This window comes from Girardinichthys multiradiatus, chromosome 4, assembly GCF_021462225.1.
Source record: "Girardinichthys multiradiatus isolate DD_20200921_A chromosome 4, DD_fGirMul_XY1, whole genome shotgun sequence".
NCBI classification, from domain to species: Eukaryota; Metazoa; Chordata; class Actinopteri; order Cyprinodontiformes; family Goodeidae; genus Girardinichthys; species Girardinichthys multiradiatus.
The window spans coordinates 32,362,413-32,386,998 of record NC_061797.1 but is presented as its reverse complement, the minus strand read 5'-3'; the positions used below and the strand labels follow the sequence as shown (position 1 = coordinate 32,386,998).

At 38.2% G+C, this 24,586-nt stretch overlaps 1 protein-coding gene across 1 annotated transcript in view; it reads left to right on the top strand.

The window, feature by feature from the left end:
- LOC124866622 (CUB and sushi domain-containing protein 1-like) overlaps positions 1-24,586 on the top strand; it is a 436,935-nt gene that overhangs the window by 304,864 nt on the left and 107,485 nt on the right. The window contains exons 31-35 of the mRNA XM_047362500.1: positions 2,699-2,886; positions 4,677-4,871; positions 21,988-22,104; positions 22,217-22,330; positions 24,011-24,106. Of these exons, the coding sequence (XP_047218456.1) occupies positions 2,699-2,886; positions 4,677-4,871; positions 21,988-22,104; positions 22,217-22,330; positions 24,011-24,106 (710 nt within the window). The remainder of the gene's footprint in view (positions 1-2,698; positions 2,887-4,676; positions 4,872-21,987; positions 22,105-22,216; positions 22,331-24,010; positions 24,107-24,586) is intronic.

The window sequence follows — 24,586 nt, the reverse complement described above, 5'->3', positions numbered from 1 at the left end:
AATATTATTTTATTATATTGAAAACTAACAACCTTTTTGGGTAAATTATCTTTAGGAGGCAAGCACGTGTTCTTAGCTGTTAGTGGTTGGAGCTAACAAAATAACTTATAGTTTATCATCAGAATCAAACACATACCTTTAAAATACCACTAATAAAAGGGTTAAAATGCATAAGTCTGGATGGCATGTTATGGCTGATCTTCTGTGTTTAAAATCACCCTTTAAATAAAGTTTGTCTTAACTTAAAAAAAAACACAAACACAGAACACATAAACTGAGCACATGTGCTGAACAGATAATCTGCTAGCACTAAGATGGCTGAGTTTCAACACAAACAAAACCAAACGTCATAAAACGAAAAATGTTTAGATTATTTCATTCTAAACTACTACTCTCTGCCCAAAACACAACCTATTACGTGAACCGTGCTGAGGAAAAGTTGTGCAGGGCGACGAAGTTTAGGAAAGCAACCACAGTGAAACAAAGGGTTAACTTGCTAACCTCTGTAGCTGTGGGGTGGGGCGACTCGCTCTGTCTGCCGGCCAAACTGCACGTTACTGCTGTAACCACGGTGATGCTTTAATGTTCTTCCTTCAGACCGGGAAAACTGCTCCACTCGGCGTTGTAGAGACAGGGTATCTGCTGGGAACTCTCTGGAACACAGTTTGCTTCTGTAGACCTCAGAGAGAAAGTCAAGCAACGCTTGTACCTTAATTACCCCCGTTCATGAATGAATACCTGATACGCAAACAGCAATTCATTCCTACTTAACTTAGTGTATATGATCACATGATCGTTTGACACTCTTGGATCCAGTTTGAAGAGTTATGTCTGTTTGCCAGCAAAGAGACATTAGCACGCTGTGTCCCTCTGTCCAGTTCCTCTGGGGACCTGCGTGGAAGAGGTCAGTTTGTTTCAAAAGCAGGGTTTTTATTCGGACAGTGATGTCACGGGAAGTCCGCTGTTACCCCGTTTCTGGCTGTGCTGGAATTAGGTTAATGTGATTTATTTTGAAAGTTCCAGAAACGTTTGTACTGGCCTTTCATTTTGTAACCATGGCTGGGGTCCCAACAGTATACTGGAAATGTTTTACTCTCCTATGGACAAAATAGCATAATGTGTGCACAGAGAGATAAAGAGATATTGTCAAAGTGATCAGAACAATTTCGAACAAACCCATTGGAGCTGTAACAGATTTAGCTTCCACATTTAACAGTCTGAGCACATATTTGAGTGTGGTTTCAAACACTTGCACATACATCTTGTAATATTATATTTACCTTTTAAAGCTTATGTTGTGCTTTTTGCTGCATCAGTTTGTTTGTCTAAGTCTCTGTCAAACATTTCTCATGTTTAGCGTCTTATAGAGCAAAGTGCTCATGTAAAAATTCAGCAACATGATCAAACCCAAAATCCACACCAGCAGGAGTTACTGTTTCCTGCACAATATGCCTACAGCTGAAAGCACAATTTTTAACTCAGACCTTTACGAGACAGGGACAAAATAAGAATCACAGGCAGAATGTAACAGGTGGCTGTGCACCAATATACTTTGCAATCAAATGTTTTTAAGAAATTGTTTATATTTATATTTATAATTGTTTAAATTTTATATACTCTTAAAATGTATTTCTGAATTTTAAATAATAAAATAACCTCTCTGTAAAGATTAAACCAAATAACTTCCTGTTAAGAACCAAACATTCCTAATTTTCTTTCAATAAAATAAAGTAATTACTTAAAGCATTTTGGAAATGAACACCCGCAAACATTTAACGATGCATTTTGCCTTAAACATGTTAAATCAAAAATATGCAATCCCAACAAAATTAAAAAGAAACACGAGATACAAGAAAATAAGGATATTTTAGTCACACCATTTTTGTTTTTTCAGTTCAATATAATAAAAGTAGACATGATGACTAGATGGAAATTAGCACAGAGTGTCTCAAACCTCAATGTATTTTATTTGAATTTAATGTGACAGACTCATTAATGAATATTTGTGTCTACAAGAAAAATGATGCATTATTTGCTGAATTTTGACAAATATAAATTGTGGCGTGAATCTGTATTCAACACCCTGAGTAATTGCTGCGGTAAGTTTCCATTTTCACCACAATTACTGCAGCAAGTTTTTGAGGTATGTTTCTACCAGAATTGCCTGATTGCATTTGTTTGTTTGACTGTGAACAGCAATTGTCTTTCTAAGAATTCAGGTCTGGGTTCATTATGATGATGGTTCTGGTGTAGGAACTGTTTATGAATTTTGTGATACCCGTTTTAATGAACGTGAAGCATCTACCCGAAGGTTGCAAGTCAAGCAGATGGTGAGGTGGATGAAATGTGTCCTTTAGGTTGCTATGTGTCTCCTGAAGGCGACAGCCATTTTTGTGGATCAATGATTGAAAAAAGAAATACAAAAACAAAATGTCTGGATATAAAAGTCTGATATCCTTGCTTTGATCATGGAAATAATGTGGTGTTTATTTATATTTCAAGCACTGATTGGACTAAAGTCACAAATATTTTGCTTGTCACAGTTATTGTTCGCAAAAGTGAGAACATCATCAAATGTAAACCACAGAACGATATGATGGATGATTACAACTGAGGAATAAAGTAGATACAGTTTAACCAAATCGTAACCATAGCAGATTGCTGACTTAAATTTTATTTTCTGTTTTTTCCCCCTTAGTTTCAACATGGAACCAAGCTATGACTTTTTGCACATCTATGAGGGTGAAGATTCAAACGGGCCCCTCCTCGCTAGTCTTCAAGGCAACCAGGCCCCCGAACGCATAGAAAGCAGCGGGAACAGTCTTTTCCTGGCATTTAGATCTGATGCATCACTAGGAATGTCTGGATTTGCAATTGAATACAGAGGTAAAATCACCATTGAAAGTCCTACTTAAAGAGGAACTAAACCCCAAATCAACCTTTTTGCAGATAAACTGGGCCTTAGGTGTGCTATCTTTATGTCACCATGCTATTTTATAAATTACATCTCAACATGTTAAATTCTGCAATATTTTTCCTAAAACTGTCTTAGTGCTGCCCTCTTTGGGTTGAATGGTGGCTACTGCAATATATTTTTCCCATTGGTTCAAACGGTAAAGCTTGGTACATGTGTACATCACAGCCCTGTGTTCGGTATGAAATCATTTCATTCAGACATGCCCCCGGTAGCGATTCAACAGTTGAAATTGCTTGCTCCTCCACTGCATCAGCAGCAACAAGTTCGGGCATGATGCTCTGCCTCGCTCTGCTCACTCTCCATGTTTCAATATGTCAAATTAAGCTAACTGCTAATTTCCCTCGTCCTCCTGACCACACCCCCGCTTAACCCCCTCTGTTCATCCTCACACTTGGTACTGCTCACATTGGTGGCATTATTTTCCTCGAAGTTTAGTTCCACTTCAACATGTTCTTGAGTATTGTACAACAACTCTAAGCCTAACATGCTAAAATAATTTACAGTTACCTTTTAACTAGTGTGAGCTGCACAAGTTTAAAAGATACAGTATCAGTTTTGCACAATAAACATTTGTAGCAGTGATTTAGCAGTACATAATGGTAGTAAGTAAGAACAGCAGTATGGTTGTACCTGGAGTAGATTCTGGGTAGCTGTAATACAAATACGAAAAAAGTGGTAGTAATTAGTTGTAGAAATGAACTTTCTAATTTATTTAAAATGGGGATTGCACCAATAATCACAGACAACAACATGGTTGACTATAGCAGTGATTCTAATTAAACTTAAAACCCCAACTGGTGAGTTCATCTAGATTTATTGATTGAGATGATCAAGTGGGTTTATTGGTAAGGGCAAATCAATGCTGCTTTACGTGTCCAGAAATTAAAATGTACTTCATGACTGTGTTTCTGCCCACAATACCATTAACAGCTATTGTCACTAAACTATCAACCCATTAAGTGTTAGGATTAAAATGCCAATACACGAGTGTGTGTTGTGCTGTCGTGCTGACTGTGAAATACTTTAATCTCTGCTCTTATTATCTTAAGCCCAATAACAAGAGACATTATTTTTAGTTGAATGTGCGGGCCATTTCATGTCTGCCCAAGAGTTCTTTACCTCCACAGATTGTGATTTAATACCTTCAGTCAGTCTCCAACTTCGACTTACCGGTGACTAGACTTGCTCTTTATTCATTAATTCCTCCTTTGCCTTCTCATATTCTGTCACTCCATTTATCTGTTGTCTGAATCCTCACACAATTTCTCAAGCCCTTGAATGTGCCATTATTCTCATATGTCATGCCTCTAATTAAAATACAGTCTTAATGATCTGGACGTTTTAGCTGTTTCCCCCCTTTAACCTCAGTCTGGCTGACTATAGCTGCTGTCACAGTTTTATATATTGAATATAGAAAATTTGTTCACAAAGCTGACCGACAGCCTTTTTTCTTTTTTTTGGGGGGGGGGTTATTAGACAAGCTAAGTTAGGGAAGGACTGTATCAGTTTTTTGACTCGAGTTATTAAATATTTGTTTGCCAAATCAACACGTTTAAATTCTATGACGATAACTAATATATTACTTTTTATCATCACTACCATTGTGGAGATTATTGCACTGCCATTAAAAACAAGACATTATATTACCAATATTTTACACTTTTGTCCACCAACACAATAAATTCTTCCACATCCACAGAGAAACCAAGAGAAGCCTGTTTTGACCCCGGTAACATCATGAACGCCAGTCGGACAGGCTATGACTACAAACTAGGATCTCAGGTCTCCTATAGCTGTCACCATGGCTACACAATAGTGGGTGGTGAAACCATTACATGTGTCATGGGGCATGATGGAAAACCAGTGTGGGACAAGGCCCTACCATCATGTAAAGGTAAGAAAGACAGATAATTGTTTCTATGTTTGCTTAAATCAAAAGCTTTGATTAAAGATACCTGGATTTTGACTAAAGGAAGAGGTAATAGCACTCCATCGTAAAAGTACAAAGTAATCAATTTGTTCTAATGGATGTCAAGTTGTTTAATCATAAATAATGCAGGTAAGAGTGTTATTTTTTTGTTTGTTTCTTAAACAACTCTGAGAAGACAAATCTAATGTAATGGAAAACATGTTTTTTGGTTTTAGTAGGTTTACATGATTGTTCAATGATGTTAAAGTTGGCTTAAGAAATACAACCCTGGAAGGACATGGATTTCATAAATAGTCATACACTATTTTATTTATTTATTTATAAATATATGCCACGCATGTAATTTAGACCCTCCTAAAGAGAAAACTGCAAATAATGCTGAGTTTCCTCGAGTTAGAGTCCACCTGCTTGAAAGTAAAATACATTTTTCACAAATTAACTGCAGTATTGTGAGAATTTATACAGTGAATCGACTCCACGCTTTCCTATAACTGCATGTGTAAATGCTTTCTTACATAGCTTCAGTCCTTTATGGACCCATATCAGAGTTTATCAGCAAATTTAAAACATTTAGATGTGACACTGTTCAATCATTATGTAGTAAATAGGAAAAACATTAAGTCTGATCCGTAAATGCACTTAAATGAGATCAAACCTGCCCTGATTGATTGAGGCGTAAAATCTTTATTTTTTTATTTTTTTGAAAAATGCACAATATATTTAAGAACTAAATAGATAAGAAGTGTATTACTATTGACAAAATATTTTTTTAAACTCATTGCTCATATTTCGATAAGTTTTTTTTCATTAAAAATCGTATGTACTGAGCAGTGCACCTTCCCATAAAACTGCATTCCTATGTCCAAATATCTGTAAAGATGGTACCCCCAATTGATGGTGTCAAATTGAATTTCAATTCACATTTTTAGACTTTTATTATACTACTTTAGGCTTTCATAAATTACACTCACATTTTGTTCAAAGCATATGCAATGTTTCATTCTGGAATTTCAGATTCCTTTTCACTTTATCAGACCTTTTTGTGCAGTGTTGTGGAACATATCATTCTACTATTGTGCCAGTTTCACATCTGAGACTTTTCAGCATTATTGAAACAATCTTTTTTTTTTTTTTTCATTTAAAGTTTTCAGTAAGAGATCCCAATGGGGAACGGATTACTTACAACACCTTGAATCTGGTACTGAAATAGGCAACTTAACACATGAACAAACATAATGATAACTTCAACAACATATCTGCATAAACACAGACTGACAGTTATGATAATCATTCACAATGCCCATAATTTTCTGGGACCACACCAACCTAATCCAACTTTCATTCTATATATTCAAACGTATGACAATATACATATATAATAATGTCCTGAACAGCATCCCCATACAATACACCCTGTATACACATAGAATTCCATATTTTATAACAAAGCATTACTGTAACAGATGACACAACTAATTACACGCAACCTTGTTTCCCAACAACTTTACATTTTGAGTGCAATTTCCTCAGTTAAGTTCACAGTGGGAACCTCGTTATTCAACTTTTCCACCTACATCTACATTTTAAATTTTTCAGCAGTGGTAAATTACAAGTCATTCTCAATACGTTCATGGTTACCACAGAACTCAATCTAGACAGTGTCATGCCAATTTATGATGAATGATTGTTGAAACTTGTTGAAATCAATCTGAGAGTTATTGGTTTAGGATTGCCATCCCATCTGTGCGAGTGTGTGTTATCAGAGTTGGTCAGGTCTTGGAGGCTAAGCTTTCTATTTGATTGGCAGCTCAAGGAGGCAATAAAGTGACACCTGCCAAAGTGCCATTAAAGCTGTGTATTTGCCTTTATGCGTGTATGTGACAGAATTGAAATGCAGAGACCTCCCCAAATACCTCAGAGGTTTAAATTTAAAAAAGGCAAGGTAGGAGACATTTTAAAATCCACACATACTGCTACTTATTTATAACTCATGATCATTTCATAATTCTATGAAGGCACTGTTTAATAATGTCTGAGTAGTAAAGGGGGTTGGAATAGGGAGAGGGAGGGAATGAAGATGGTAATTGCACTCTGAAATGCAATTTTAAAACAGCAATGGGTAATAGTGCAAGAAGAAAAGATCCCCTCAAGCTATTTTATTTCATCTGCTCTTTCAGTTTTTTTTTTTCATTTTTGCAAAGAAAACACTGCCACATATTACAATTAGATGTGATACATTTACCCAACCAATACAGGATTTGGAAAGTTTCCTCTTGCACATTCTGTAAAACCTTTCATTTTAAGGTACTAATAATTTCAAATAAAACAAGTAAAATTTGGATATTGTTTTTATGCTGTCTGTGGTATTTTTATGATTATAAGAACATGACAAAGTACAGACTTGATCCTGAGTTGTCTGGAATGTTGTCTGGAAGGACAACAAATTATATTTTGGTACTAAGCCTTTCAGTGTTTTATAAACTAACATAAGTATTTTTATGTTCTTGCCTCAACGTTATTCTTGATCAGCTGCAGTTGTCTGATTGTCTTTTTAGACAGACCTGTGAAGACACAGTTTCAGTAATCAATTTGACTAAAGATAAATGCATCAATGAGTTTTTGAAGATCTTTTTTGATCCTGGAAATGTTTTTTAGGTGACAGAAGGCTGCCCTAGTGATTATCTTTATGTGCCTCTGGAGTTTAAGGTCCGTCACAGAGATTTCAGGCCTGATCTGTGGTTTCTACCTGTAGTAACTGAAGCTGTGTGCTGACTCTTGATCACTCCTTCTTTGGTCCAAAAATGATTACTTCCGTTTTGTTTTTCTTCAACTGAAGAAAATTATGGCACAATCACGCATTGATTGTTCAATGCAACTAGCCAACACTTGAATAGGTTCATAGTCACCTGGTGACATTGCAATGTAGAGCAATGTATCATCTGCATAGTTATGGTAACTTATCTTGTGTTTATTATGATCTGAGCTAGGAGGAGCATATAAGTATTGAATAAGATGGGTCCCACAATGGAACCTTGGGGAACCCCATCAGTGATTTTTTTAACTGTGATGTAAAATTACCTATTGACACAAAAAAGTCCCTGTCCTTCAAGTAATATTTGAATCAGTCAAGTGTTGTACCAGAAAGCCTGACCCAGTTCTCCAGTCTCTCTAGTAATATACAGTGATCAACAGCATCAAATGCTGCACTGAAGTCCAATAAATTTAAGATCTAATATGGTACTACCAAGCACCAATTCAAGGCTCAAAAGTCAAACACATTCACCTCGTTTCACTATGTTAATTCACAAAAGGCCTTGAACAAATTAGATGTTTTCCTTATTACTTGTACCCTGATAAATTTCAGGTTTTGCATCTGCATTGTTTATGCATCCAAATACATAAGTATCTTGGCTGCTTTGGTATAGAGGAAGCCCAAATGATACTTCACAAAGTCAGAGCAGGACCATGTAACTGAGTCCTGTTGTACTCAGTAATTTTGCTCCCCTACTACCAGGATTCCGCTTCCACATTGAATTTTCTCAGCACATAGTTAGAGTAGTTTCTTAGCCTCTGTCTGTCTCTCCATCTTTGGGCAGCTCTCGGGACTTTTAGACCAAACTCATTAGACGGGGTGAGACCTCTTTAAATAATACATCTCCGCTTACACTTCCTCCACATTCGTTCTTCCTCCTTTTAATCCTCTTCTCAACGGATACCTCTTTCTCCTCCTTCTCTCTCCTTCCCTCAACAACTACTGCCTTTTATTTTACTTTTCTCCCACCATCTTTGTCTTTTATTTACTCTGTATTTTCCTTTCACCTTTTCTCTCAAGCTCCCTCACCCTTTCTTTCTTTGACTCACACACACACACACTTGCACACACACACATATAAACACCTCCCAATTCAAACCGCTCTTTTATTGGTTTCCATGGTAACTAAGAGCTGGTGCGAGAAAGAAGGAATTCTCTGTGACTGTTGATAGGGCTGTGTATATGTGTGTTTGTGCGTGTTGATGCGCATGTGGGTCCATGCAAGAAAGGAGGAGAGATACAGAGAAACAGATAAAGTAAGAGACTATTATAGAGTGCCGCCTAGAGGCAATAAGCGCGCACACACAAGCACACACTCTGAGCGTCACACACGCACACTTATACACAAATCAGGCTACACCACTCATCTGTTGAAAAGCGAAAACCTGAATACCTTAACAATTATTTACACATTTGTGAAAAAGCATAATCAGATAGATGTTTAGTTTTTTAGTTTGTTGTTCATAGTGATTCAACTATTTAGTTTTAAAGGTTGAAAAAGTAATTTGCTAGGTTGATGACATCATTTTAATTGGTTTTGACATATAGGAGTATGTTTTTGATAAAAAAAATTTCGAAAGGATCTAAAGTATGAAGTGTACTGACTTTGGACACCACTGGTATAGATCAAAGCTGTTGTTCAATAAAGAACAAAGAAATTAAGCTTAGTTGAAAAATTCTCTAAAGCGGTAGTTTTGATTTCTGATCCTAAGGGCCTACATTCCTTTATAAAAAAGCCTTGTTTCTTTGTAAATATCTTAAAACAAGTGAACCCATTTAATTTGAAATTGTATGTCATTGGTCTGAGTACAATGCCTTCAATGCTTGAGAAGTTAAAAATCCTCATTTATACCAATCTATCAGAATAAACATGAACCCTTTAAGGTTTTTCCTATTTATTTTAATATGCCATACAACTGATATCCAGTTGCACTGAAACAATTTAATACATTGTAAATATTTTTGTATAAATCTAAAAATTCAATGCATTGGACCAATGATCGGTTGGACATATTTTATTATGAAGTCCACTGTTTGTCAGAGATTTTCAGTTTTTGCTATGTTGTAAAAATTTAGCTGCTTAGAAAGATTTTTTATAAAAATAACACTTCTGACCCATTTAAAAATGAGTATGTTTTTTTTTTTTTTTTTAAATCTTGGTCAAGTCCAAAGAATGTTGCTACTCTGTCCCTTATATAAACAAGCAACAGTAAAGTCCCAAGATCAAAAATGGTACTGTAGCCAAATGAAGACAGGCAAAAAACCACAAACTGTCAGCCAGAAAGCATTGCTGGAAATAATGCTAGTTTTATATCAGGGAAACAAATCCCACCAAAAAGCTTCTTTCAGTTCTCTCTAGTGAGCAACAAAAGCATTGAGGTTGGTAAACGTATTGTTTTTGCGCAGGAAAACTGTACTAGATTTCTTTATTGGCAGTTTGCACTTGAAATTTTGAATTATCTATTGGAACCGAACAACAATAATTCAGTTAAGCAGCAATGAAATATCTAGATTCAGGAATAGGTCTGCACGATATTAAGAGAAGTCTTTTGATGGCGATAATATTGGTAAATATTGTTATGACGATATCAGTTGTGATATATGCCTATTTTCTTCTTTCCTCTCTTTCTCATCTGTGATTCCATCAATATGTGACCTTTGGCATTTTGGGCAAAGTCATTTGTGTCTGGTGTAAACATGCTTTAACATTAACATGTAAAATGCAAGCTCTTAACACTTGAAATATACATGCAAACAGTTATTTCACAACAAACTGTCCTTTGTGACATAGATATTGCACACACTGATATTGTGATGACAATATATTCGCCATATATTGTACAGTCTTATTCTGGAACCATGAAATTCTCTTCTATGAGAGCCATCCAAGATGTAACATGAGAGAGGCTATTGCTATTAATGTAGAATTATCACATTGCCCTATGTGTCTATTTAACTAGAATTTAATAAAATTGAGGTTTATTTCCCCCTCATTAATTTTGAATGAATTATTTATTTTTAAATATATTCTTCCAGTCACATAGTTCAACATTCATGTTAATCCAATATATATTACCTGGTTCAGGAGTTGCTGAGATTAAGGTGTTCAGGGTGACAAATAATAACGGGTTTGTGGGTCTCATGAGCTGCAATAAAAATACTGTTAAAATAAAATTTACTAACCATATAAAAAAAGCCTGTGCCTGGCATAGTGGTAGAGTTTGCGACCCAAATATGGAGGCTTCAGTCCTCGACACAGCTGTCCCTGATTCGAGTACTGACCCCGGCAACCTGTGCTTTCAAAGGGAGTAAAGGAGCAAAGCCAGTTATGCGCTCTCCATGTGGTGTTGTGAACAAATGGCTGCATGCGGGCTTCTTGGTATGGCTTTGCCTGTTTGGTCTTTGGTTTCCTATTACAACCAACTGAGGAGGCTGTGGATCAGGTGATAGGAGTTCCTCCTGTAATTGGTGGGTTGCCAGTTTGAACCCCCACTATGTCCGTCTCAGTCGTTGTGTCCTTGGGCAAGACACTTTACCCGACTTGTCTGCTGATGGTGGTCAGAGGGTTCGGTGACGCCTGTGTAGGGCCGCCTCACCTCTGTCAGTGTGCCCCAGGGCAGCTGTGGCTACATTGTAGCTCACCACTGTCAGTGTGTGAATGTGTGTATGAATGGGTGAATGACTGATTGTAGTGTAAAGCGCTTTGGGGTCTCTAGGAACTTGATAAAACGCTATACAAGTTCAGGTCATTTACCATTTCAGGCCAACTGTTGGACTCAAGTGTTGTGCAGTAAGCTTCACATCTTCCCCATATGCCATTAGGCTGATTTTAAGAAATGTCCCGCAGCCTTTCAGAGCAGTAGAAACAGAAAATACACAAATTACCTGGGATTCCTTTTACCTGGGTAAAAAAAAATCCCACGTATTTAAATCCCAGAACTTTTGGTGGAAAAGGTGCTATTGCAGTTATGAGTAAATGAAACTCAAAAAGATCAAATATTCCGTCAGCATCTTGTAGACACACCTTGGATGCTTTTAAAGTGTTTAGAAGTAAAAGATGCAACCAGGGATGCTATTCAAAAGCACTTGATTAACTGACCATCAGGAGGTGCCACTGCATCTTTAAAGGCAGGCAGTTTGGCAGTTTACTGCTCTTGAGCAAACAGGTTTGTGTTACCACAATGCCATACATTAAAAACAACAATCATCTTGTCAAAACAACTGCTGCCATCCATCAATCTGGGAAGGCTTACAATGTTTAAGGCATTAGTCCACCATTCTATTGTGAGAGGTTTTTCACAAGTATGACTTGACAGTTGCCAGTCTTTCCTGCAATGGGTATCCCAGTACATTTACCTCAGTGTCAGACTTTGATCAGAAAAATCACAAAAAACCGAAAGCTACGTCTTAAATTTTACAGATTGCATATTTTGTTTATAAAACACTACAACCAGAAAGGAGACTGATGTGTGGCTTGTTTACCAGGATAACTATTTTTCCCTAAAAAGAATATGACCTAGATTTGCCCAACCAAAGAATTGCCACAAAACATGCTAGAGGGGAGGTAGAGTGCCCCTGTTGGGCCTGGTAGATATTTTGTCCAGGGGTTCACGCTCCAGGTAGAGTGTTCCAAGACAAATTGGAGTTTTTGTCACTGAATCTGTTTGTGGTGTACATTGACAGGATCTCAAGGTATAGTTGTGGAGAGGTGGATGTTTGGGTTAGGAACCTCACAGTCTCATTTTTGGTTTTCCAATGATAGGGTTCTGTTGTTGTCTTCACGCCATGACATCATGCATACATTAGGGAGGTTTTGCAGCAGCTCCTCTAGGCCTGAGACCATCCAATTCTCAACAATGAAAAAGTGGATTGCTCCCTCCAGCTCAAGGGTCAGTTTTTGCATAAGGCAGAGGAATTCAAGCATCATGACGTCTTGTTGATGAGTGATGGTAGGATGGAGTGGGAGATAAATAGACAAATTGGGCATTCATTAGCCATAATGTGGGCATTGCTTTTAAGGTGAATACATTGCTGTGTTAAAAAGCAAAGCTCTCCATTTACCGCCTGAAATGAGCTCCCTCTGTAGGGTGGGTGAGCTCAGCCGAAGAGATAAAAGAGCTCAGACATCCAGAGATAGTAGAGCTCCTGCCTTTGAGTGGCTGAGCATCAAAAATAGTCAGTTCAGGGCTGCCATCAGAAATCTAAGACTTCCACAATAATGTTCTTTGGACAAATGGGACGAAAGTGGAGATGTTGAGCCACATGGCACAACAGAGTGTTTGGCTAAACCACAAACTGCATATCTGCCAAAAAACCTCATCTACAAAACTTTGACACATTGAAGTAAACAAGTTTATATGGACTCCTTTGTAAATATTTACAAAAAAAAAAAACACAATCTAAAGGCAAATATGGGGTCTTTGATCTGGAAGATTGCCATCACAAATCATGTAATACGACAACTCCATGCACACAGCAAGTTTGCAGATGTTTCACTGTCCCAGTAAAAATCCAGACCTCAACCCAGTCCTGTGATAGGACCTTGAGAGAATTGCAAGACTACAAACCTCAGTGAACTGCAACAACATCTTAAAGAAAATTGGCCCATGATATATCAATAGTGAGGATATACAGGGGTTGGACAATGAAACTGAAACACCTGGTTTTAGACCACAATAATTTATTAGTATGGTGTAGGGCCTCCTTTTGCGGCCAATACAGCATCAATTTGTCTTGGGAATGACATATACAAGTCTTGCACAGTGGTCAGAGGGATTTTAAGCCATTCTTCTTGCAGGATAGTGGCCAGGTCACTACGTGATACTGGTGGAGGAAAACGTTTCCTGACTCGCCTAGATCTTACAGGCCATGGGAGATGTTCAACTTCACTTTCATGTTCATCAAACCAATCTTTCACCAGTCTTGCTTTGTGTATTGGTGCATTGTCATCCTGATACACGGCACCGCCTTCAGAATACAATGTTTGAACCATTGGATGCACATAGTCCTCAAAAATGGTTCGGTAGTCCTTGGCAGTGACGTGCCCATCTAGCACAAGTATTGGGCCAAGGGAATGCCATGATACGGCAGCCCAAACCATCACTGATCCACCCCCATGCTTCACTCTGGGCATGCAACAGTCTGGGTGGTACGCTTCTTTGGGGCTTCTCCACACCGTGATTCTCCTGGATGTGGGGAAAACAGTAAAGGTGGACTCATCAGAGAACAATATATGTTTCATGTTGTCCACAGCCCAAGATTTGCGCTCCTTGCACCATTGAAACTGACGTTTGGCATTGGCATGAGTGACCAAAGGGTTGGCTATACCAGCCCGGCCGTGTATATTGACCCTGTGGAGCTCCCGACAGACAGTTCTGGTGGAAATAGGAGAGTTGAGGTGCACATTTAATTCTGCTGTGATTTGGGCAGCCGTAGTTTTATGTTTTTTGGATACAATCCGGGTGAGCACCCAAACATCCCTTTCAAACAGCTTCCTCTTGCGTCCTCAGTTAATCCTGTTGGATGTGGTTCGTCCTTCTTGGTGGTATGCTGACATTACCCTGGATACCGTGGCTCTTGATACATCACACTTGCTGTCTTGGTCACAGATGCGCCAGCAAGACGTGCACCAACAATTTGTCCTCTTTTGAACTCTGGTATGTCACCCATAATGTTGTATGCATTTCAATATTTTGAGCAAAACTGTGCTCTTACCCTGCTAATTGAACCTTCACACTCTGCTCTTACTGGTGCAATGTGCAATCAATGAAGACTGGCTACCAGGCTGGTCCAATTTAGCCATGATACCTCCCACACTAAAATGACAGGTGTTTCAGTTTCATTGTTCAACCACTGTAGACTAATTAAGTAATTCAGTTATTGCTATTAAAGTTGGTTCTACAAACAATTAAATCATGGGGTGCATTTTTTTCCCCATAACCCTATGTTTATCAGTTTTATAGTTACACAAAATAGCTAATGTTTTGCATATATCCCACTCACTCCTTCCTCACAAAATTGAGTTTGATTTTCTCTGGGAAAAGATGAATCATAAATGCCATACTTTGAGGAAACGTCCTGACCCACATACAGAATCACAGATGCTCAAATACAATAGGGTTTATTTACAAGAATAACAGTAAAGTTTGAGCAGAATTGGGGAAGGGTTCTGAATCTGGAGGTCCTGCAGCATCTGAAAGGGAGAGGAATTGTTAGAGGAGGCAAGGAGTTCAATTGGACATGAATGCAGAATGAGAGGAGGTAATGAGCTGGGCTTACGGTTTAGAAGGCGTTGAAGAAGTCAGAATCGCGGTGGTTAGTTTTGGATGCAATGTGATGGAACAGTTCTTGTGTTCCAAGAGGGTTACATAGAGGTTTGAGCAGGTGAGATCTCTGAGTCTTTGTGGCGGAGATTGCTCCTTAATCCTCATATCTCCAGCATTCAAATGAACAGCACACCTTTCTGCCACCGGTCAGCCACACCCTCCAGTAGAGATCCTCTGTTCAGGAAGAGGCTCACAAATGCACAAAAGCAAACTAACACACAGGATTGTGGCAATAAATTCTATGATTATCGTCTTTAAAATACTGAAACTTAAAGTTGAAAGGATTAGACAATTAAACATAATATTTTCTGGACTATTAATCATCTTTTATTACTTTCACACATGTTTATTTGGGCAATAGAAACAACTAAATGTGATATATTGTTAGTGAGAGGTAGGACTACAAATGTCTGGTATGTGTATTGATGATCAAAGTGTACGGATGTGTGAGAGAAGCAGACTGACTTGTATGGCTTCTTTTTTGCATTTATTTGTGTGTGTTTGAGGGAGAGGGTGTGAGTGATCAAAGCATGTGTATGAAGGCTTTTGATAATGCTGTCACCTGAGCCTAGAGCAGCACCAACAGGGGATTGTGGGTAGATGAAGACAAGACCTCCAGGCCGAAGGGTTTGGAAACAAGAGAACAATAGAAATCTATTGAAAATATCAATCAATATCACCACCTAAGGTCAGTAGGAGTAAGAAAAGGGAGTTATTACTATGATGCTTAAGGAAATAAGTAGAAAATAGGGAGGGGCAGAAGTGCAGCAAAAGAAGATGACTGAGTGTGTATGAAGTAACTACACAAGAAAAGTGGAAGAAAATAATTTTTACTTCACCGTTTGAAACAGTTTCACTGAGCAAACCTTAGCTAACATAATGGACACAGTCATAATGTGTATGCATCTGGTCTCATAGACTTTGGCACATCTTACAGAAAAGTCTACGGGGGCTCACGAATGCCCTATTGCGAAAACTGAAAGTGCTTGAGGGCTCTCTGGTGTACTTTTTGAGCCTTTCATGATCAATTTTCACAAGACCAAAATGCTGACATCTTTACTTGAGAGAGTAACCCTCATGGGTGTGTTTAAGGGGATGTTTTCTAGCTAATAACTGGTAGCATTTAAGCTTTATGATCCTGTACAAAAAGATCACATCCTCACATCTCAGTACCACAGTCAGACCCCCTGACTTTGGCAGCAGATTAATTCACAAAGTGTTGTTCCATGTCTCTTAGAGCATGATCAAACTTTGAACTCATACGCTCTCACATTTTCAACAAGCATAGGGGCGATGATAATTAAAATCTGTTAAGGGTCACAGCTAATGACGTTGGTGGATAATGGATCTGACCCTCGGAGGTTCACTCTGTAGCAACTGTAACACGACAAGATGAGTACAGGCCGGAAAGGGTTAGAAGAGGAGGAATAAAAATACACGGAGAGAGTGTATTTTGTGTATTGGGAGAGATGACATTGACCGATGGGCTTTGTGCAGCTGTTTTGTGTGCTCACTTTCAGAGACACTTACATAAATGTCAGTGGCCTCTTCCTTATTAAAAGAATAAGTGTGCACAAACCCACATACTGTTCATGGGCAAGAGTTCTTGCTCTCTTGAGGATGCTAAAGATGTACTGAGCAATAGTTAGGTCTGATTCTCATAGGTCTTGCAGTTTCTGTATGTGTTAATAGGCTTGTTGAAACTACACTGCTGTGATACAGGAGATCCCATACTGTTTTTGAGCTCAGGCTGCAAAGTTTAGTCACTTATTGTTTGTCCTACTGTTTTTTTGTTTTGTTTTTCTTGTTCAGAAAATTAACCATTCCGAAAAGTGCTTGGCAAAAAAATGCAGTATTTGTGCTTTTTAAATATGTTTTCAAATTTTAGTCTGATATAGAAATAGCTATTCCCACTGTTATATTATGCCTAATAGTGCCATACGATGTCTTTATTGCAGAAACATCTGCAGTCTACAGCAAAAAGTGACATCAGATTTTTTAAGATACATTTATTAGCTTTACATAAGCAGTTGCAAGATGCAAAAATAACAACATACATGACTGTATCCTTGCACACACCTACACATCAGTCCCGGGTCCAGAGGAATTTAGCTAGGTGGGGGGATTGTGGCTAATTTTGGGGGTAAACGGTATTGTTATTTTATATAAATAAGTAAATAACCATTTATGTAGCCTTTCAAATGCAATAACAATGTTGTTTATTAATACGAAATATTGAATGAAAACAAAGAAAGCTGGAGGACCTAAAAACATCTCCCCATCATGCCTGAAAGCCTGTGCAAATCAACTCGCTCCGATCTTCACCCGGATATTCAACAAGTCACTGGAGATGTGTGAGGTCCCCCCCTGCCTCAAATGATCCACCATCATCCCTGTGCCCAAGAACCCCACAATCCTAGGATTAAATGACTGCAGGCCTGTGGCCCTGACGTCTGTGGTCATGAAATCCTTTGAGCGGCTGGTGTTGAAGCACCTGAAAGACATCACAGGCCCCCTGCTGGACCCCTGCAGTTTGCTTACCAAGCAAACAGGTCGGCAGACGATGTTGTCAACTTAGGTCTACACTTCATCCTGCAATACCTCGACTGCCCAGGGACGGACGCCAGGATCCTGTTTATAGACTTCAGCTCGGCCTTCAACACCATCATACCAGACATCCTCCACCAGAAGCTCACCCAGCCAATGTCCCAGCCTCCACCTGTCAGTGGATCAACAGCTTCCTGACGGACCAACAGCAGCAGGTGAGACTGGTGAGCATCTTCTCCCGCAGCAGATCAATAAGTAATGGTGCCCCCCAGGGGTGTGTTCTATCCCCACTCCTCTTCTCCCTGTACACAAATGACTGCACCTCAGCGGACTCGTCCGTGAAACTCCTGAAGTTTGCAGATGACACCACTGTTATTGGACTAATCCAGGACAGTCATGAGTCTGCATACAGACAGGAAGTAGATCGGCTGGTACACTGGTGTTGTCAGAACTACCTGGAACTCAACCCACTCAAGACTGTGGAAATGGTGGTGGACTTTCGGAGAACACCACCCCCATACATCCCCTCGCCATCCTCAACAACACCGTAGCAGCTGTGGACCACTTCAGGTTCCTAGGAACCACCATCTCTGAGGACCTGAGATGGTCCTCACACATAGACACTGTTCAAAAGAAGGACCAGCAGACTGTACTTCCTGAGGCAACTCAAGAAGTACAACCTTCCACAGGAGCTGCTGGTCATCTTCTACACTGCCATCATTCAGTCTGTCCTGTCTTCATCCATCTCAGTGTGGTTTGGCTCATCCACAAAACAGGACAGGTCCAGACTGCAACGAATTTCCAGGACTGCAGAGAGAATAATCAGGGCTGACCTTCCCTCCAGCCAGGACTTATACAGGTCTAGGGTCAAGAAAAAGAGCTGCAAAAATCTCTGCAGACCCAACACACCTTGCTGCACATAAACTGTTTAGAGTTTTACCTGCATCAGATATTTCTAGACAGGTGTAACTTATTTACCTATTTTAACTTTAGATTTTCCATGTGCCCATTATTGTGAGCCAAGCTTTCTTGGTATCACTATGTTCACATTCACATAGCTGCATATATTTATACCTGGAAGATTCTCAGAAAAAAGGACGGTTTGATCTAATGTTGATGTTGAGCTGTTTCAGTGCCTCATATGAATGTTAAACGTTTTGTACTGTATTAGTAATGAGATAAAGTGGGGGTGTTTCTCTTTTGCTTTCAACTATCTGATTTAACCTGCCAGTCTGGAGATAAAACTAATACAATAATGACTTACAGAATTGAACTATTACATTTGGAAATAAATCTCAAACCCTTCTCTCGATCACATAAATCATCTGACAAATTGAGTGTTGTAGCAGTAATTCCAGTCATACCTACAGGTGAGTGGAAGCGAGTCCATGCTTTGACATATGGAGTGATCAAACTTTACAAACCAAAGTTCTTGTAAAAGCTCACAGCTTGTGGGCTGAATGTTGCTTGGCCTACAAGATCAAATTTTATATATAATTTCACAGCTCCATGATCATCCTTTACACAAAAGAAATACAATCCCCATGATTCACTGGATCAATCAGCACCATGTTTGCTGTTATTCAGAGTAGTGTTTTGCAGAAACAGGTTGTCAACTTTAAAATACAGGTCCTTCTCAAAATATTAGCATATTGTGATAAAGTTCATTATTTTCTATAATGTCATGATTAAAATTTAACATTCATATATTTTAGATTCATTGCACACTAACTGAAATATTTCAGGTCTTTTATTGTCTTTAGCTCTTTAGCTCATCCAGAGTGTTGGGTCTTGAGTCTCTCAACGTTCTCTTCACAATATCCCACAGATTCTCTATGGGGTTCAGGTCAGGAGAGTTGGCAGGCCAATTGAACACAGTGATATCATGGTCAGTAAACCATTTACCAGTGGTTTTGGCACTGTGAGCAGGTGCCAGGTCGTGCTGAAAAATTAAATCTTCATCTCCATAAAGCTTTTCAGCAGATGGAAGCATGAAGTGCTCCAAAATCTCCTGATAGCTAGCTGCATTGACCCTGCCCTTGATAAAACACAGTGGACCAACACCAGCAGCTGACATGGCACCCCAGACCATCACTGACTGTGGGTACTTGACACTGGACTTCTGGCATTTTGGCATTTCCTCCTCCCCAGTCTACCTCCAGACTCTGGCACCTTGATTTCCGAATGACATGCAGAATTTGCTTTCATCCGAAAAAAGTACTTTGGACCACTGAGCAACTGTCCAGTGCTGCTTCTCTGTAGCCCAGGTTAGGCGCTTCTGCCGCTGTTTCTGGTTCAAAAGTGGCTTGACCTGGGGAATGCGGCACGTGTAGCCCATTTCCTGCACACGCCCGTGCACGGTGGCTCTGGATGTTTCTACTCCAGACTCAGTCCACTGCTTCCGCAGGTCCCCCAATGTCTGGAATCGGCCCTTCTCCACAATCTTCCTCAGGGTCCGGTCACCTCTTCTCGTTGTGCAGCGTTTTCTGCCACACTTTTTCCTTCCCACAGACTTCCCACTGAGGTGCCTTGATACAGCACTCTGGGAACAGCCTATTCGTTCAGAAATTTCTTTCTGTGTCTTACCCTCTTGCTTGAGGGTGTCAATAGTGGCCTTCTGGACAGCAGTCAGGTCGGCAGTCTTACCCATGATTGGGGTTTTGAGTGATGAACCAGGCTGGGAGTTTTAAAGGCCTCAGGAATCTTTTGCAGGTGTTTAGAGTTAACTCGTTGATTCAGATGATTAGGTTCATAGCTCGTTTAGAGACCCTTTTAATGATATGCTAATTTTGTGAGCTAGGAATTTTGGGTTTTCATGAGCTGTATGCCACAATCATCCGTATTAAGACAATAAAAGACCTGAAATATTTCAGTTAGTGTGCAATGAATCTAAAATATATGAATGTTAAATTTTCATCATTACATTATGGAAAATAATGAACTTTATCACAATATGCTAATATTTTGAGAAGGACCTGTACATTGTAAAAAGCTAAAAAGAAGATGGTCTCAAAACAAACAGGTAGAATATCCAACATTGCACATTTGATAAAATAAATGAACATACTTACATTGAGCACATTGCAGACATGGAAGTTGAGAAAACTAAGTTTGAACCTTGCAGTAGTATATCATGATTCTGACGTGGAATCTGAACAAACTTGAGGGCAAACTGTTTGCTGTACATATTTAAAGTTTTATCCTTTGTCCCATCTGAATAACACATGTGAACAATACTCTTTTGTGATGAAAAAAGATTAGCCCTTTTTAGAGCTTCTCCAATCTCGTTTACTTAATACATTACAGTCCATTAAAGATGCCATGTATCTGGCTTTGGTTTATATAACAGCTGCAAAGTGTATCTATGTCTTTTTTGCATGTTTTTTATTGTATAATTTCATGCTGGTAGGTGTAAGTTTTGATTTCGACTGAGGTGTTTTTAACAGTTTTGATGGTGTTTGATAAAGTGTTACTTAATAAATAAGTACAGCTCTCAAAGAAGTACACAAGTAATGAATATTACTGATGTGTTTTATTTTTATTTGATCCATTACATGTTCTCTAACTTAAAAGTCATTGGTAAAAAAAAAAAATAAAAAAAAAAATAAAAAAATATAAAAATATATATATATATATATATTATGTTCATGTTTCTGGATGAATAATTTGATATAGTATATCTACAGCCCAATGCAAAATGTATATAATCACTTAAAATGCCCAGATTTTACTTGGACAAACTATGAAGCTGTGTTTGACCACACAGTTCTTCCTGGGAAGGAAATAAGGTTATGGTCAAATTTCCCATGCTTCCCCAATACTGTATTTTACAAGTAGCTTTAAGGGCCAAGTTGGGCTTAGATTTGCTTTTAGAATTTTGTTTTGAAGATACTTTGGTGTAAACTTAAGAAGTGATGCTGGAGAACAGAAATGTGATTTTACTGTATATAGTGGTGACATGGGTGCCTATATCTGCACTGTTTATGTTCAAACTATTCAGCGTTGTGTTGAAGTTCAATCAACAAAGCCTTCTCAACCCACAGAGTATTAATGGATCTGGATTCAACAATATTGCTCTTTTTTAAAAGCTTTGTTCTTTTAATACTTTTTCATTCTGAAATAATTCAATGCTATTTCTTTGCTCACTGTTTCAAATTTGGACTAATATAATAAACTTCAGATTGCACACAAGACTGGTAAACTGCCTGTCACTGGTATCACTTTCAGAGACTGAAATCATTGTATCATTTACCACATTTCTCTCATAAATTGTCCATTCATAAAGGGGAAAGTCATACTTATTTTGCAGACAATTTATCTGAGAAGAGAAGCATATTGGTTTTGTTGAAACAGTTTAAACTAGAATCTTCTAAATTATTTATCTCTCTGTGGATAGCTCCATGTGGAGGACACTATGGTGGATTGGAGGGTGTTGTTTTGTCCCCAAACTATCCCTTAAACTACACCACAAGACAGATGTGTTCCTATTACATTACTGTGTCCCCACAGTTTGGTGAGTACATCATTAGCAGCACTGAACATGCTTACTTTCAAAAATACACTGATGAAAGTAACAAGGAAGTAATGTTTTTTTTCTCAATATTTGTTTCTCTGACATTTCGCAGTGGTCTTTGGTCAGTTTGCTGTTTTCCTGACTGCGATGAATGACTCAGTGGAGCTGTTTGATGGAGCCAATGATAATGCTCGATTGCTCAGCTCCCTAGCCGGATCCCATTCAGGTGAGTATGTTGACTAGTGCTAGCTCTAAGCACAGCTAAGAAACTTTACTTTGGTTATATAATATCATCAAACTTACAGTTAAACTGCAAATATGCTCACTTTTGTTTGATTGACATTATATTACAGAAAACCTGTTCAGTTCTAAAATTTCAATTGTCTTTTTCTGTCATTGTCTTCTTTGAATGCTTCTTATCTTTGAAAAATTTACATGAATAAAAATTTGTGTGGGGAAAAATGGCTCTCTGGGGTGTAGAGTCGATCATCAACAGTACTTATCGCAGTTTATTTGACAGTGATTTATTTGGTGAAAATTAATTACAGGATGTCTTTACAAGAAGGAATCAGCAGCTGAGAGATACTCAGTGGTACGGTAGGCTCTGCAATACAGGAGAAGAAGCCTCCATGGTTTTGCATATTTTCCAACTTTGAGTTATCCAAGCTTGGCAGTGCTATGATGAAATCTGACAAGATGTTGCAAAACCAAATGTATGTAACAAAATCTGAGGAATGTAAAATAAGGAAATATTGATTAACATCGCTCATGGCGAATTGTGACGCCATTGCTTTTGGGTTTTACTTCATTTGTGTCTGTGTCATTGCCAGCGGGTAAACTGCAGGCAAATCTCCTTGGAAGTGACATTAGGTTCCATCCTTTGGAGATTATGGCTCTGTATATGTCTTTTTTGTGTTAATAAATAAACGATAGGACGCCAGTTTCTTTATACTTTTTGGGTGCCAAATAGTTTGATCATAGAAGAGAAAAAACTATTGATTTGTTAAAAGATAGGTTTTAGAGAACATAGATCTTTTTTGTTTGTGCAATTATGAACACTTGATTTTGTGTACTGCTGAATAGGTCATGTTTTTTTTTAGAAGTGGCGCTGCAAATTAAGTTATTTGTTTCTAGGTACAATTCAGTTAAATAAGCTTCTAGGAAACAGGCCAATTTAAATAGCCTTCAAATGCATGACTTGTTCTTTGAAGTTCATTTTGGTTTGTTTTCTCTTTTAGAATGAAAAAGAATCAAACACAATAGGTTTTAGAAAATAGTGTATCTATATCATTCTTACACACACACACACACACACATACCCACACACACACCCACATACACACACACACACACACACACACGCAGGGGCAAACAGCTTTGTATTGCATCGTTCCACCTAACTGGTTGATTATCTTGGCACAGAAACAAATTAACACAGAAGCATGCTTATAAAACCCACTCATACACGCACACATCATCACCGAGCTAATGATGATTCTAAATGTCAGCCACACCAGGTCACATTTGCCTTATATAATTCATACTTCCCTGGTCTCCCTTTGTGTTTCTTTATAAATCTGTGTGTGACTGCTAGATGATGTGCAATGTAGATCATATTCAACCAAAAAATTTATAAATACTGGGGAATCCCTGCTGGAAATTAGTCAGTGTAAACCAGGGCAGTGTTAAGTATGTAGACAGTTTAGTAAGTGGTTAGTGTTAAGCAGGGTTGTCACTAATGTGTGTGCATCGATGTTTATATTAGACTGTTGGATGTTTTTTATATTTTTTTATGTGTAACATTTCTCTTAAAACTGAAAGAAAGCAATAACATTATTTTTCAGACATATTTAAGCTGGTTTTAGTTTTTACCTTCACGTTGTGCATGTGTGTGTAATTATTTCAGGAGAGACTTTGCCACTGGCAACATCCAATCAGATCATGCTTCGATTCAATGCTAAGAGTGGGCAATCAGCTAAAGGCTTTCATTTTGTCTACCAAGGTAACTATGTTTGTTTATTGCAATATTCTTCCTGACTTAAATAATGTAACCGCGTAAATCATGTAAATAAAATGAAAATGTGTTGTATAGATTGATTACACACAGTTATGTATTTAAGGTGTTTTCCCCCTTTGTAAATTTGCAGATTATGGCTTACAGCTAATGCAAACCCAAAATTCAGTTTCTCATAAAAAAAGAATATTGGATAATAAAAATAAATTAATAAAAATATTTTTTTTAATATATGAAAGTCCAATGAAATGTTTAGAAAGTTTGCTAGTTAGTCAAGTACAGTGATACCATGGTCATTAAATCAGATATCACTAATTTTGGTATTGTGGATAGGTGCCCAATCCTGCTGGAAAATAAAATCAACATCTCCATAAAGCTTGTTGAAAACAAAGTGGACCAACAACAGTGAATGACATGGCTCTTCTTACATGACTTCAAGCAACTTGATTTTCCTTCAAATCAACTTTC